This window comes from Megalobrama amblycephala, linkage group LG15 (genome assembly GCF_018812025.1).
Source record: "Megalobrama amblycephala isolate DHTTF-2021 linkage group LG15, ASM1881202v1, whole genome shotgun sequence".
NCBI lineage: Eukaryota > Metazoa > Chordata > Actinopteri > Cypriniformes > Xenocyprididae > Megalobrama > Megalobrama amblycephala.
This window is the reverse complement of record NC_063058.1, coordinates 7,466,752-7,483,144: the sequence shown is the minus strand read 5'-3', so window position 1 is coordinate 7,483,144 and position 16,393 is coordinate 7,466,752. Positions and strand designations below refer to the sequence as shown.

At 37.0% G+C, this 16,393-nt stretch overlaps 1 protein-coding gene and 1 long non-coding RNA gene across 2 annotated transcripts in view; one reads left to right on the top strand and one right to left on the bottom strand.

Moving 5' to 3' along the window:
- The window catches only part of spire2 (spire-type actin nucleation factor 2), a 36,626-nt gene extending 20,233 nt beyond the window's left edge, over window positions 1-16,393 (top strand). Inside the window, 10 exon segments of the mRNA XM_048158808.1 lie at window positions 1,441-1,561; window positions 1,691-1,857; window positions 6,591-6,813; window positions 8,619-8,743; window positions 8,944-9,081; window positions 9,182-9,249; window positions 9,384-9,411; window positions 10,647-10,712; window positions 10,714-10,739; window positions 15,424-16,393. Of these exon segments, the coding sequence (XP_048014765.1) occupies window positions 1,441-1,561; window positions 1,691-1,857; window positions 6,591-6,813; window positions 8,619-8,743; window positions 8,944-9,081; window positions 9,182-9,249; window positions 9,384-9,411; window positions 10,647-10,712; window positions 10,714-10,739; window positions 15,424-15,655 (1,194 nt within the window). The 3' untranslated portion in view covers window positions 15,656-16,393.
- Window positions 1,399-2,858, bottom strand: LOC125247489. Its single transcript, XR_007180096.1, has 3 exons — window positions 2,720-2,858; window positions 1,632-1,824; window positions 1,399-1,534 (listed from the first exon to the last, which is right to left on the bottom strand). It is a non-coding gene; the product is annotated as an uncharacterized LOC125247489 (long non-coding RNA).

Sequence of the window (16,393 nt, the reverse complement as noted above, 5' to 3'; positions counted from 1 at the left end):
TGTACTAAACCAACCAGATTTGAGATGATCATAACATTACAAATACTGATTTGAAGAAAACATTTATCTGAAAATATAATGTATAAGATTTACTTGAGGCAATGAGCTGCTTAAAGGGTTAGTTCACCCAAAAATGAAAATAATGTCATTTATTACTCACCCTCATGTCGTTCTACACGCGTAAGACCTTCGTTCATCTTCAGAACACAAATTAAGATATTTTGATGAAATCCGATGGCTCAGTGAGGCCTCTATTGGGAGCAAAGCCATTGAAAGGTACTAAAAACATAATTAAAACAGTTCATGTGAGTACAGTGGTTCAACTTTAATATTGTATATTGTAAAGCGACGAAAATACTTTTTTGCGCCAAAAAGAAACAAAATAACGATTTTTTGACAATATCAATTTCAAAACACTGCTTCATGAAGCTTTGGAGCTTTACAGATCGAATCAGTGATTCGGATTGCGTATCAAACCGCCAAACTGCTGAAATCATGTGACTTTGGCGCTCCAAATCACTGACTCGATTCGTAAAGCTCCGAAGCTTCATGAAGCAGTGTTTTGAAATAGATATTGTTAAAAAATCTTTATTTCGTTTTTTTTTGGCGCACAAAAAATATTCTCGTTGCTTTGTAATATTAAAGTTGAACCACTGTACTCACATGAACTGTTTTAAATATGTTTTTAGTACCTTTATGGATCTTGAGAGAGGAAGTACCATTGCTGTGAATGCAGGCCTCATTGAGCCATCGGATTTTATCAAAAATATATAACATTTTTGGGTGAACTAACCCTTTAAGCATTGCAAATGAATGTAATCGAATCAAAAACGTAAGTACAAAATGAGTAAATGGTTGACAAAATGTCAATATGGCAAGTGTTTTTGGAAAATAGTCACATAATATAAATGTAGAAGTAGTCAAGAGATAGTATAAGGAGACTTTAATTGTGTTATTTGCAGTGCTTGATAGGATGTATCACATTGTGCCAGGTTTGGACACAGTGTAAAACTTCAAAACTGTTGCGTTTGATTGTGAAAATGTCATTTTTCTCAAACATATCAGTCTGCCTTTCCTTGATGGTGATTTATATTAATTATCATTGCCAGTATTGCATTCAGAGCTCTCTGTCTTTAAATTTTAAGGTAAAGGAAAATTTCTATGGTGTACTACTAACTGTAACACTGTAGTACATACTGTGTACTTATTATAGCAATTACAATAACTGGGAAATAACTAACCCTAAACCTACCCCTAAACCTAACCTTAACCCATGTAGTTACCTTATATTACAGTACTTTCTTGGGTAAGTACAATGTAAGTACATGTACTGTAAAATACAGTATAACCAACGATCCTAGATCCTCTGAAGAAGAGGAAGAAAGAGTGGTGTACAACCAAAATGTATGTACCGTTTTAAGACTGTACTGACGTCTGCAGGTGTCTGAACGAACCCTGCCGCCTCCCCCTCAGCGACACCAGTCGCTCCATGATCGAGTCCTGGCTGAGATCAGACAGGATCACAAACTGAAACCTGTGGAGCCACACAATTCAAAGAGATGTATGTTAATCACATGGTAACAATACACTTTTTTAAAAACAGCGTCCTAACACTATCAGTCCTCCTTAACCTGTAGTTCTGTTCAGTCGTGTGTTAGATTACTCATAGCCATATTTTGTCGCTCTTCAGCATTTGGCTCGTTACCATGCCTGGCACACACCTGCCAATGTGACATCAAATCAACCTCCTGCATTGACCTGTCAGTCGCGGGAGCAGGGTACCGCCCACCGTCCCGCATTCGTGTTCTTCTAAAGGCTCCAACACTGGAAGAAATGGAGGAGATGAACATATTTGAGGTGAGAGGTTTCAGTGCAGTCAGCATTTCTTCTATGATCTTAATCTTTTTACTACACACTAAAACATGCTCTGTTAAAAACATCCCAATTTGGGTCATTTGGTTGTTTTTGAATGTTTGACCCAACATGCTATTGATTAAAAATTACTATATTGCTGGCTTAAAATTAACCCAAAATACGTTGAAAATTAAAATCACATACAGAAGGAGTAACTACACAGGCAACTGTAGTAATCAAAAGGTGAACATTTATTAAGGATTAGTTCACTTCAGAATTAAAATTTCCTTATTATTTACTTACCTCCATGTCATCCAAGATGTTTGTGTCGTTCTCTCTTCAGTCGAAAAGAAATTAAGGTTTTTGAGGAAAACATTGCAGGATTTATATACAAATAGTGGACTTCACTGGGGTTCAACGGGTTGAAGGTCTAAATTGCAGTTTCAAAGAGCTCTACATGATCCCAGACGAGGAATAAGTGTCTTATCTAGCGAAACGATCGGTCATTTTCTTCCACTTTCTATTAGTTTTCTTCTGTTCCCACATATTTTCCTATAGTAAGCGCAGCGGTGTGTTGCGAACCTCAGACCACTGCTCCGCGTTTCTCATTGCCGAAAGATATCGTGACAGGCTCCTTATATAACTTTCGCATAAACAAACAGTACAGAGTTCTGAGAACATATTTTAATAATATTCATCATTATGTCGAATAAAAATCAGTTTATTCAAGGAAAAAGACGTTTCCATTATGCAAGATGACCGATGCTGACTGACACATTTCATCCCTGTAATATTGCTCTTGCATTAAATACAATGATTTACAGCACTGTAAAGACTTTATAGGTGAAATAAAATGTACACAAACCTTTATTTTACCCAAAAAACATGCACCAAGTCTTGGCGTTGAGAACTGCAGTCTCCTGACGAGAAAGCAAAAAGCCCGCGCTCCGTGTAACCCATCAGTTGGGTTGTTGTGTCGGAGGGCGGTGGGTGGGGGAGGGGTGTGTTATTTCAACTGTCGGGTCATTCTTCAATTGCGGTGGCAAATGAGAGGCAGAAATTGTAAAAATTCTTGTTTGCTTTTTTTTAATAATATGTATTGCTATGCATTTAAGATTAGTTTAATATGCTTTATCCATTAAAATTGAAGCTTAATAATATTTCGATTTTTAAATAATTTTAATCAAACACTGGTGAAACAACCACTTATGTCTGTGGTGTTACCAATATTTGAAGTCAAATTTTGGTTTGTTCTAAAATGAGCAGGGATATGCAACTTTAGGTAATAATTAATAAGTAAATAAATTACTTTAAGGACTCAGTTTTATTGATAATTTAAATTTCATTTTTAAAATAAATGTTTAATTGTTCATCTTGGCTTCTATTTTTGCCAAAGAAGAATTGTTTATTTTTTTAAAAATTTGGATATACATCAGAAAAGGCAGGAAAAATGGTCTGTGCAACTTTTATAGTCTTTATTCTAAAATATTAACACCACCTTACAGTCTAAAAACATTAAATTAAAAGATTAAATGGTTTTGTAGGAAAGAAATTTCAGATACATATTGAAGTAACACCACAGACATATATATAACACCACAGACTTTACACTGCATAAAAGGTTTAACAATTAAAAGTTTGTTGAGCAAAATAATTAATTTTATCATAAGTAGGATTACAAGAAGTATCTATTCTGATAAAGATCATTTAGAGAAAAACTGTATTAAAATATATAATTAAAAAACCTGTTTCTCACTCCTTAAAGGGATAGTTCAACCAAAAATGCAAATTCTGTCATCATACTCCCCCTCACATTGTTCCAAACCTGTATAAATGTCTTTGTTCTGCTGAGCACAAAGGAAGATATTTGGAAGATTGTTTGTAACCCAGCAGATCTCACCTTCCATTGACAACCATAGTAGCGAAAAAAATATGGCAGTCAGTGGGGGGCAAGATTTGTTTGATTACAAACATTCTTCCAATATCTTCCTTTGTGTACAGCAGAACAAAGAAATTTGGTAACACTTTAGTATAGGAAACACATATAGTTAGTTAGTAAAGTCATTGTAAAATTTAAGTATTGGGTAGGATTAAGAATGTACAATATGATCATGCAAAATAAGGCATTCATATGTGCTTAATAAGTACTAATACACAGCCATTCTAGTAATATGCATGATAATAAACAACTAAAAGACCCTAAAATAAAGTGTTATCTGAAATTTATACAGGTTTGGAGCAACTTGTGGGTGAGTGAATGATGATAGGGAGAACAAAAAATTGTATCCCTTTAATTGGATTGTGATGCAATCATAATGTGTGATCTGTTTCAATAGAGAATAGAAATCCAGAAAATGTTCTGTGAATAAAACATGTATCCACAAAATTATTTAACTTATTAAACTTACTTTCCCTTGAGAGATCTCCTATTCTCAGTTTTTGTTTTGTTTTTTGTTTTTTTTGCACATAGGTCTTTTTTAAATAGGTCTGATGAGGTACTCTGCATCTTTCGCTGTCTATAAAGACGCTACTTTTCAGCAGCAGTTAATCTTGCCATACCTGACAAGAGAGATACAATTATATGACTAGAATGTCCTATGTGTTTTATTAAAAATACAACATTTCTGGCTGTATATTGTCTGTGTTACTATAGAGTCTGTGGTGTTACCAGGAAAGACAGTAACGCCACAGACAGTAACACCACAGACAAATTAGCCTAAATCCAGACTTTTCTAAAATGGAGGCTGTCATCATGATGATTTCAAGATCAGGGGACATTTTGTAAATATTAGTAAGTATGTATTTATCAAAATTCGGATTAAAATATGTAAAATCTGCAAGTTATCAACATAACACCACAGACACTAATAAAGTGCGACACATGAAATTGTCATAAATTTAGCTAATTTTAAGAAAATTAATAATAAAGAATGTACTCATGATGCACCCCTCAGATCAATCAGGACCTGCAATGACCTTTACACACAGGAAGTAGTTCAAATAGAGTTCCCCCTTTTCTTAAAGGGGCGACATCCATTGTAGTAACACCACAGACATGAATTTGGGGGACACTACTTTTTTCTTAAATAATACAAAATATGTATTTTTTAAAACAATTTAATACAATTGTACATGTTAAATAAAATCTATGTTCCCAGTTTAACCACTTTATTTGTGTTAAAAATGTAATATTGTTGCAATTACATTCCATGATACCTCTGTGAGGTATGGCGGGAACATGCATATTTTGTTACAAATGCAATCTTCCAAACTTAATTAAATATGTAATTTGAAACAAAACTTTAACTATTAATAGTGCACAAATTGTGTTTATTCTACAGAATACAAACATGCAAAAAAATTTGAATTTATTGGTATTTAAAGTGTATTTTAACTGTTGTAAAGTAGAGGAACACCATTTGCCACCACAAATAAAGAATGACCCTGTCACTGAGATTGACCAGTCTCTAGCCTAGGGTGACCAGACGGTGTTTGGTGTTCTGTCTCCAACTGGAGATGTTCCCGTTCCCGAAATATCCCTGTGGTTGGTTATCGGAGCAGTCGTGCAGTGATTATTTTCACCAACAGGGGGGGGGGCTGTGCAGCCACACTTGATCGCGTGCGCGCCGCTACTTAATGAAGAACGTACACTGGACTAGAGCATATCGTCAAATATCAAAATAAACATCGTTATCGGCTTCAAGGTAACGTAGTAACATACTAACTATGCGTGTTAAATTAAAGTAATACTGTTTGTATGTGTTTTATAACAGTGCCTCAACTGGGTGCGGGATTGTTTTGCAAGTTTAAACATCCTTAAAAGTTCACACACATCTTAACTATATCACGTGGTTAAGGAACACTCAGATATGAATAAATAAAAAATAAATTTAAATAAATAATACACTTATAACTTACTTTGAGCTTAAAATAAGTCTAAAATGCAAAATAATAATTAAAAACAGTTAAAAAAAGCTGTAATTATTGTATACAGTAAGCTTGTGGAAATTAAGATGTTAAATTCAATTATAAATGTTAACATATTTGTTAAATGTCGTTTTATCTATCTTATATTCTTATATTTATGTTGTTGTTGTTTTTTTAATGCAAAATGCTTTTGTAAAGTCATACTTGTGTTATAATAGGCATTTTCTTTTGAACTGCTTGTACAATGGTTACTATTAATAGTGTAATAGTTTTTTTTTTTTTTTTGGTGAATTGTATTAGACCAAAAATCCTAATAATCAAACTAAATTATAATAATTTTAATGTAATATAAAAGGAACCCAAAAACAATTAAAAAACAAAAACATTCAAAAATGTATTGTCCCATTTTTAATTAACAGATAATAACAAATGAGATTTCGGTGATATTTTGACCACTCAAATAGGAAATGTCCCCGGTTTCCATTTCAGAAATCTGGGCACCGTACTCTAACCCAGTGGCTGGGTAACACAAAAACTACCCAACCATGAAAAAATGAACTCAACAAAATGACGCAACAGTCTCAAGCCAGCATTTTTGAGTGTATTTGGCAACAATGGTAATGGAGAAAATTTTCCAAAATTAAAAAGTTGACTTTAAGAGTTGCACACCTTAAAAACTACTTATTCTGATTCACATGAGAATTTCACCAGCTGCTTTGTTGGAAAACTCTGGTAGATCTCCCTGACTTGATTTGTTTGAATTGTATTTTGAATTTAAATAACTGCGCCTCTATTTTTTTTTTATGAAGGATGAAGAATCTCCAGATGGTATGGATATCAGGCGGGTGGAGAGCTCTCCTACACCTCTGAAGAGAGATCGCTCCTTCTCTGAACACGACCTGGATGAGCTCAGAGGGGAAATGATGTCATCCCGCTCAGAATTACCTCAGCTCCCAGGTGTCGGTCCCCTGAGAGGAGAGAGACCTCGATCACACACGCTGACGGGGGTCGGACCACCACACATCTATCAAGGTCAGACCTGGACAAACATCTGTAAGACATATAAGTTGCTCAACAAAAAAATTAACAAATATATAATTAATTTAAAACAAACAAAAAAAACAAAACAAAGGGTGTCAATGTTAAACTTGAACATATACATTTACATTAAATACAACTAATAATGCTTAAAAACACAGTACTTATTTTATTTAACTTAATAACAAGATCAAGTAAATGACATGCTGGGACTTTTGTGAACACTTTTGTGTGATAAAAGGAAAGCAATTCCGTTAATTGACATGAACCCAGTACTTGAAATGGGTTGGTAAGCAGTGGAATTTTTACCTTTAGCGTACAGACATGAAAGAGAGCTCAATTCAGTCCGGTTGTCTGTGCGCACACAGAAAGCTGCCTCTCAGATGTCAGCACACAAGTACTGAATTGAGCGTCTTTCTGCGCTTAAACTGACAAATACACAAAACATGTCCATTTTGGCGAGTATTCACGTAAACATAGCCTTTTATTTCTTAAGTGAACGTAAACAGTTGGGAGAACTCTCTATCATTAAAGGATTAGTTCAATTTTAAAATAAAATTTTCCTGATAATTTACTCACCCCCATGTCATCCAAGATGTTCATGTCTTTCTTTCTTCGGTCGAAAAGAAATTAAGGTTTTTGAGGAAAACATTCCAGGATTTTTCTCCTTATAGTGGACTTCAATGGACTCCAAATGGTTGAAGGTCAAAATTATAGTTTCAGTGCAGCTTCAAATGGCTTTAAACGATATCGGACGAGGAATAAGGGTCTTATTTAGCGAAACAACTTGTCATTTTCGAAAAAAAACTGTATATGTTTTATAAACACAAATGATTGCCTTGCGCATGCTTCCACTTTCCGTATTCTTCAAAAGCTTACGCTGTATGTCCTACACCTTCCCTATTCTACTTATGGAAAAAATGGAACTGGCGATGCGTTCATTCCGTAAGTAGAATCATTTTGACCTTCAACCGTTTGGAATCCATTGAAGTCCACTATAAGGAGAAAAATCCTGGAATGTTTTCATCAAAAACCTTAATTTCTTTTCAACTGAAGAAAGAAAGACATGAACATCTTGGATGACATGGGGGTGAGTAAATTATCAGGAACATTTTATTTGAAAGTGGACTAATCCTGTTAATCAAATGTTAATCAAAATCACTCAATGCTCTTGACTGAATAACTTTAATAGCTTTATTAAAGGGATAGTTCAGCCAAAAATGTGTCATCATTTACTCACCCTCAAGGAGTTCCAAACCTGTATAAATTTCTTTGTTCTGCTGAACACAAAGGAAGATATTTGGAAGAATGTTTGTAACCAAGCAGATCTCGTCCCCCATTGACTACCATACATGTAGTATTTTTTTTTCCTATATGGAAGTCAATGGTGCCCCAAAGCAGCCTGGTTACAAACTTTCTTTAAAATATCTTCCTTTGTGTTCAACAGAAGAAAGAAATTTATACAGGTTTGGAACAACTTCAGAGGTATTTTGCAGTTTCCCCTATTAAATCCAGACATGGAGCAGCTCTTTTGCCACTCAGTCCAGCTGAGGGGGCGTGTTCCGGCGGGAAAGTGACGTCAATGCTCATGCACCTTATATATAGGGATGCTGTGATAGGCGTCGTATTCCTACAGGTAGACGTGGATCAGCTGAGAATCAGCAGATGCGAGCTTGATTGATGTGAACTGCCAGAACTAACGCTATGCTTGAGAACACTGTGCTTTATTAAGTTAAGATGCCTGATTGTCTTTTTCTCTTCTCCACTGTTTTTTTTGTCTTCTTTTCTTTTTTGTCCAGCCTCATTCCCTGGGTTTGACCGGATGCCCTCGTCCACCTGTCACTCCATTGGCTCAGATGACAAAAGCAATGATGGGGCAGGAAGTGCTGCAGCATCTCATGGGCTCTCTAGACATCAGTGGATGGTCAGTGGTGTTGTGTTTTGCCCCAGTTCTTAAAGGAATATAGTGGGCAGCATCTGTGACAATTATTTCCTTTCATGTCTTAAAACAATTGGAAAGCTTTTAACAAAAAGCTTTTAACGATTGTAAGTGGCCTACATTGTTGTACAAGGGTTTACAGACTGAAGGAACTGAGTCTTCCTCTTTATCTTCCTCCCACACAGGAGGAATTCTGTCATCCAGTCGACAGTCTGGCCTTAACCGTGGATGAGGTCATCAACGTGCGCCGGATACTTGTCAGGGCTGAGATGGAGAAATACATGCAGAACAAAGAGCTTTATAATAATCTGAAGAAGGGCAAGGTGTGAATGTCTGTATGATTGATGGATAATTTGATTAACATCAGTCCAAAACCCACTGAAAACAGTGTTGGTCTTTGTTTTCTTCATCTTGGTTTCTTAGATATGCTGCTGTTGTCGAGTAAAGTTTCCACTGTTTTCATGGCCGTCCACGTGCCTCCTGTGTAAAAGGTCTTGGTTTAATTTGAAAAAATATTAAAATAAATATTATATATCATAAATCATAGATAATAACTGGAACCAGGAATATTTACTTGGTCTGATTCGCTGTTTTGAACATTCACTTGTGATTCTTTCTCTTTTAGGTCTGTCTGTAACTCTTGTAGTGCAAAGGTAACAAATATTTTTTTGTGTTATAATATTGTGTTAAATATTTATATGTGTTTAATTAGGGTTGGGGGGGGTGCAAAGACACTTGAAGTACACTTATAGTACACTTGAACCCATATTGTACTACAAGTGGTATCTAAATACATTTTTAAATACAGAGATAGTATATTAAAAGCACATTTTAGTTCATATTTCATGGTGTCTCAAAATAGCACAGCTATTTTGTGCTACACTTAGTACACTTAGATGTTCTTAAGATTATCTTAAGAAGTACCAAAGAAGAATTTTTAGTATATTAATTACAAAATTAGTGCATGAAAATAGAGCATTTTAAGTACATTATAGAAATGTACTTTTTTTACTTATATACGGAGGACGAAATCCAGTGGGAACTGGAAAGTCGTGCGCAGTCCTACGTCACCGGACTATCTTCACGGTACTTTAGACCGCTATGTAAATGCAGCTAGCTATAGGTATGGGGGGGAAAAAGTTCCTGGGACAAATTGTTCAAGGTAATTTTGGAGGAAACGCAGCTTTAGTCCAGCGGTTCTCGACTGTTTTTTCTTCAGCAAACAGTTGTTGAGAAAAAAATATTTCAGCATTTAGCTACATTTATTTATGACCATGAACTACATAGATTCAATAGTATGCTAAATTTATAGCATGACATTGCATATTCCGGTGGACTACAGTGAGAAAACCTGTTAAGTGGCCTATAAATTCCAGAAACAGTAAAATCTTTACTGGCCTGAAATCATTCATGACATTTTTATATAGTTTTTTAGTTGACATTTATTTAACATTGTTTTCTGCACCCACTGAAGCTAGATTATAGCTTCATAGCATTATAACGACAAGTGAAGCCATATTTAATGTGTATGGCTCATATTTTGTTTTAGCCTGTGTATTTTTGATCATGGTTTTTGAGGATGGGACGCATCACTCAAACTGTCCAATATTGGAATGCCTGCTAGCCAGTAATAAATGAATTTACTAAAAATATGATAAAGTGATTGGACACACAGCCTCAAAGTCAGCAACAAATTATATCTTCCAAAAGTTGATATGTTTATTTATTTTGCTAATTATGCTTTCCCACCATTTGAAGACCACTGTTTTAGGGCTTTGTGTTTAAAATAGTTTGCTATACTCTGTTTTTCTCAATTAATTCTAATTACACATTACGATTTCAACTGTAGAAGCAATGTTGATTTTGCATTATTTTGTCCTTTTAACAGATGAAGTTTCCCTACAAAAAGATGGCACACATTCCAGTGTACACTGTGGGATTTCACAGCAGTGCGAAAGAGTCACAAGAGTGATGTCTATAAGTGAGTAAATATATACTATGTCTCTGCTAAAGGATTACAGTCACATTCCACACTGGGACAGTCTGTGCTGTCATCCTGAAAAACTGTTTACTTGTTTATTTTTAGCCACGTAGTTTAAATCACCAATAGCAGGCCTATACTTACAGTATATAGTGCTGCAGTCAGGGCTTGTCCAGTACGCATTCGACCTGGGTTAAAATCAGTTTAAAGGTGCCCTAGAATCAAAAATTGAATTTACCTCGGCATAGTTGAATAACAAGAGTTCAGTACATGGAAAAGACATACGTTGAGTTTCAAACTCCATTGCTTCCTCCTTCTTATATAAATCTCATTTGTTTAAAAGACCTCCGAAGAACAGGCGAATCTCAACATAACACTGACTGTTACGTAACAGTCGGGATCATTAATATGTATGACCCCAATATTTGCATATGCCAGCTCATGTTCAAAGCATTAGACAAGGGCAGCCAGTATTGACGTCTAGATCTGTGCACAGCTGAATCATTAGACTAGGTAAGCAAGCAAGGACAATAGCGAAAAATGGCAGATGGAGCAATAATAACTGACATGATCCATGATTACATGATATTTTTAGTGATATTTGTAAATTGTCTTTCTAAATGTTTCGTTAGCATGTTGCTAATGTACTGTTAAATGTGGTTAAAGTTACCATCGTTTATTACTGTATTTGCGGAGACAAGAGCCGTCGCTATTTTCATTTTTAAACACTTGCAGTCTGTATAATTCATAAACACAAATTCATTCTTTGTAAATCTCTCCAATAGTGTAGCATTAGCCCGTTAGCCACAGAGCATATAGCCTCAAACTCATTCAGAATCAAATGTAAACATCCAAATAAATACTATACTCACAGGAATCGATGCATGCATGCAGCATGAATGACGAACATCTTGTAAAGATCCATTTGAGGGTTATATTAGCTGTGTAAAATTTGTTTATGCACTGTATAACTGCACTTATAGTCGAGAGCTCGGGAGGGCAGGGAGCGAGAGATTTAAAGGGGCTGCGCAGCCTGAATCGGTGCATAGTTAATGATGCCCCAAAATAGGCAGTTAAAAAAATTAATAAAAAAAAAAACCTATGGGGTATTTTGAGCTGAAACTTCACAGACAGATTCAGGGGACACCTTAGACTTATATTATATCTTTTGAAAAGACATTCTATGGCACCTATAACAATACTTATTGGCCTGTAGTTTCTGGTGATAACCAAGTGTTTTATAAGTAAACTTGACACGACTTTGCATAAGGAAGATTCTTAACTTATGTTGATAGCCACTCAACCCTGTCTCCTCTCATAGTTCTCTGTAAAAAAAAGATTTTTCAAATTTGTAAATAAAACAAAGATTATTGGGAGATGTTTTACAAGAAAATACTGTATAATATAAATACACACAAGCATGTATATATTTAACAAAAATATATTATATTTATATATAAAATATACATTTATACATGTAAAATTTTCTTAAATATATACGTGTGTGTGTGTGTATATATATATATATATATATACACAGTATCTCACACATTTTTGTAAATATTTTATTATATCTTTTCATGTGACAACACTGAAGAAATTACACTTTGCTACAATGTAAAGTAGTGAGAGTACGGCTTGTATAACAGTGTAAATTTTCTGTCCCCTCAAAATAACTCAACACACAGTCATTAATGTCTAAACCGCTGGCCACAAAAGTGAGTACACCCCTAAGTGAAAATGTCCAAATTGGGCCCAAATAGCCATTTTCTCTCCCCGGTGTCATGTGACTCGTTAGTGTTACAAGTTCTCAGGTGTGAATGGGGTGCAGGTGTGTTACATTTAGTGTTATCGCTCTCACTCTCTCCCTGCGCCCCAATGTCCATACTATCCATCCTAAATAGTATGTGAGATTAAAATAAGTGTGTCCCAAAGCATAGTATGTTGAAAAGAGTGTGCCAAAAGTCCCCGGATGGTCTACTATTTCCGGTAGATTTTCGAAGTGTGGATCCGTGCACACTATAAAGGCTAATATTGCCCACAACCCATTGCGCGTTGGACGAGGATTCAGTTCAGAACTACAAACACGAGTAAAAAGTTTTTAAAAACTACAAAACATGGCGGATATGCACAATCGACGCTCAAAGGTTTGAGTGACTAATAATCAGTTCAACCTGATAGAAAATATATATGTAATGTTATCTGTGTTATTTTTCATCTGCAAATACCAATGTGGACTTTTATAAAGATCCAATTGGCCATTAACTGTTAAATGCATCATTATGCAGTAATATGAGGAGAGTTCTCCACATGAAAGACCCGCGACTGCAGATCAATGTGCTGCATTTCTCTCTGATACGGTAGGAAATTAACTAAATGAAATGTGGAGGATGTAAGATGATTGACAGGCCAGTTTACAGTGACAGGATGCGACAGAGAGAAAAGACACTATTGTATGACATGATAGTATGTCCCAAAGCTTGTCTACTCTTTTGCTACACACTCAAAAGTACTTTTTGTTCACAAAAAGAGTACATACTTTTAGAGCATAGTATAAGTAGGCAAATTGGGACGCAGCATCTCATACTGGTCACTGGAAGTTCAACATGGCATCTCATGGCAAAGAACTCTTTGAGGATCTGAAAAAAAGAATTGTTGCTCTACATAAAGATGGCGTAGGCTATAAGAAGATTGCCAAGACCCTGAATCTGAGCTGCAGCATGGTGGCCAAGACCATACAGCGGTTTAACAGGACGGGTTCCACTCAGAACAGGCCTCGCCATGGTCGACCAAAGAAGTTGAGTGCATGTACTCAGTGTCATATCCAGAGGTTGTGTTTGGGAAATAGACGTATGAGTGCTGCCAGCATTGCTGCAGAGGTTGAAGGGGTGGGGGGTCAACCTGTCACTGCTCAGACCATATGCCGCACACTGCATCAAATTGGTCTGCATGGCTGTCGTCCCAGAAGGAAGCCTCTTCTAAAGATGATGCACAAGAAAGCCAGCAAACAGTTTGCTGAAGACAAGCAGACTAAGGACATGGATTACTGGAACCATGTCCTGTGGTCTGATGAGACCAAGATAAACTTATTTGGTTTAGATGGTGTCAAGCGTGTGTAAACAATGTTTATGAAAAACCCGGCAACCAGGTGAGGAGTACAAAGACAAGTGTGTCTTGCCTACAGACAAACATGGTGGTGGGAGTGTCATGGTCTGGGGCTGCATGAGTGCTGCCGGCACTGGAGAGCTACAGTTCACTGAGGGAACCATGAATGAGCAGAGCATGATCCCCTCCCTTCGGAGACTGGGCTGCAGGGCAATATTATTCCAACTTGATAATGACCCCAAACACACCTCCAAGATGACCACTGCCTTGCTAAAGAAGCTGAAGGTAAAGGTGATGGACTGGCCAAGTATGTCTCCAGACCTGAACCCTATTGAGCATCTGTTACCCCTTTTCCACCAAGGCAGTTTGAGTGCTGGTTCGGAGCCAGAGCCTAGTTTCAAATCAGTTCTTTGTCTTTCGACACACAAAGCACCAGCTCCGAACCAGGAAAAGTGGTTCGTAAGTAGCACCAAAACATTGCTGGGCTAGAAGTAAGAACCGCTTGCGTCAGGGGCTGGGGGCGGGGTTACTGTGACCAACAAAAAACTTGAGACCGCCATTTTTGAAATAGCAGCTAATCGGGCTAATAGCAGCTCGATTGTAATCTCCGTCTATATACAAATGGATACAGGTTCGCAAAGCCATGAGCATCAACAGTAGTGAAACATTCGCGATTGTTAATGAAGGCATCGGAGCAGCACGGACCGATTCGGCGGGTGACATTGGAGTGCTGCAGGTCCACGGGTGTGTTTGTAAAGCATACGACTCCTTGTGCTTTTGGATCGTTCGCACGATGCTTTAATTTCATGCGCCGATCGCTCTGGGGGAAGCCGATGCATCTCGAACAAGCCTGGTGTGTTTGTGTTTGGCGCTGCAGCGCTAGCTTTGCTGTGAAATATGAGACGTAGTTGTGACGTAAATCCTGGCTCTGTGCTGGCTCTCTAGCCCGTGGAAAGGCAAACCAGTTCTTAGAAGGCTCGTCAGTTGAACCAACTCCGAACTGGCACTAGCACTAGCTCTGAACTAGTACCCGGTTCGTGCTGGTGGAAAGGGGGTATGTGGGGCATCCTCAAACAGAAGGTAGAGGAGCGCAAGGTCTCTAACATCCACCAGCTCCATGGTGTCGAGTGGAAGAGGACTCCAGTGGCAACCTGTGAAGCTCTGGTGAACTCCATGCCCAAGAGGGTTAAGGCAGTGCTGGAAAATAATGGTGGCCACACAAAATATTGACTCTTTGGGCCCAATTTGGACATTTTCACTTATGTAAACACAAACTTTTATTTTGGATGTAATTAATCGTGATTAATCGCGATTAATCGTTTGACGGCACTAATATAATTACATTATAACAAGGACATCTTATATTAAAATAAGGTTGCTATACTTGTATTTTCTCTGAAGATGTTTTGAAACAATCTATTGTATAAAACACTATATAAATCAATGTGAAATGTGATGGAGCTTAACTTGTATTAAACAGAATTCATAGTCATGTGATTTGCATGACTGGAGATCTCTCACTACACAGAATACGTGTCATTACACATTATTTCTTGGCTGTGTGTCTGTTTCTCTGCAGGTCGTTGTGTTCTCTCTCCAGACACTCTGTTGAGCAAGAGTTTCCCCACCTGTATGCCGCAGGCTGCAACCTGAGAGATGTGTGCTCTGACTGCACAAAGTTTGTGGCTGATGTCATTTCCTCCAGTCGCAGAAGCTTGGACATCATCAACAACACACCGAAACGGAATAAACGGACATCCTCGACATATCCACAACCACAACCACATGGTTTCACCAGGATGAGTAAATGAATGTATCAACAGATGTCTGAATCTCAGCTTTATCTCTGAAGCTAAAACCTCACACAGATGGCAAGCAGCGGTTTTCCCTCAGAAATATTTGCGAGTGTTAGACAATAGAGATGTGAATCATTTCTGCCTCCTGCACCCATATACATCTATCCACAATACTGTATGTATAGATTAAGGGAGGCAATGCTTCACTCTCAGAAAAAAGGGTACAAAAGCTGTCACTGGGATGGTGATGTACCATTTTAGGGACTGATATGTACACTTCTGGTACCAGTATACACCTTTGAGGTAATAATATGAACTCTTTAGTTACAAGGGTGTACATTTTGAAAGGATACTGCCCCAGTGACAGCTTTTGTACTTTTTTTTCCCTGAGAGTGCTGAAGGCTTATGGTAAAAAAGACAATCCTTTTGCTTGATTTTAGCTTGAAAATTATGCTATATAACTGATCCAGGACTGTCCATGCTTAGAGACATCCTTATACAGTACATGAGTAAATGCATATTTCTAATAGCAAATGTATTTTTATGCTATTCGATCTATTTAGCACCGGAGTGTTATGTAATTACCTTGGGACTGAGTCAGGCTGATTTGTGAAGGTCAGAATGAAGCAGATAATAGTATCTTATTCTCAGTAGAATAAAGTGGCCTTTTGATCCACAGCTCAAGCTCATGTTTAACTCACTCTTATTTTGTAAGGTCTGCAAGTCTGCAATAAAACCAATACCACAAAACTA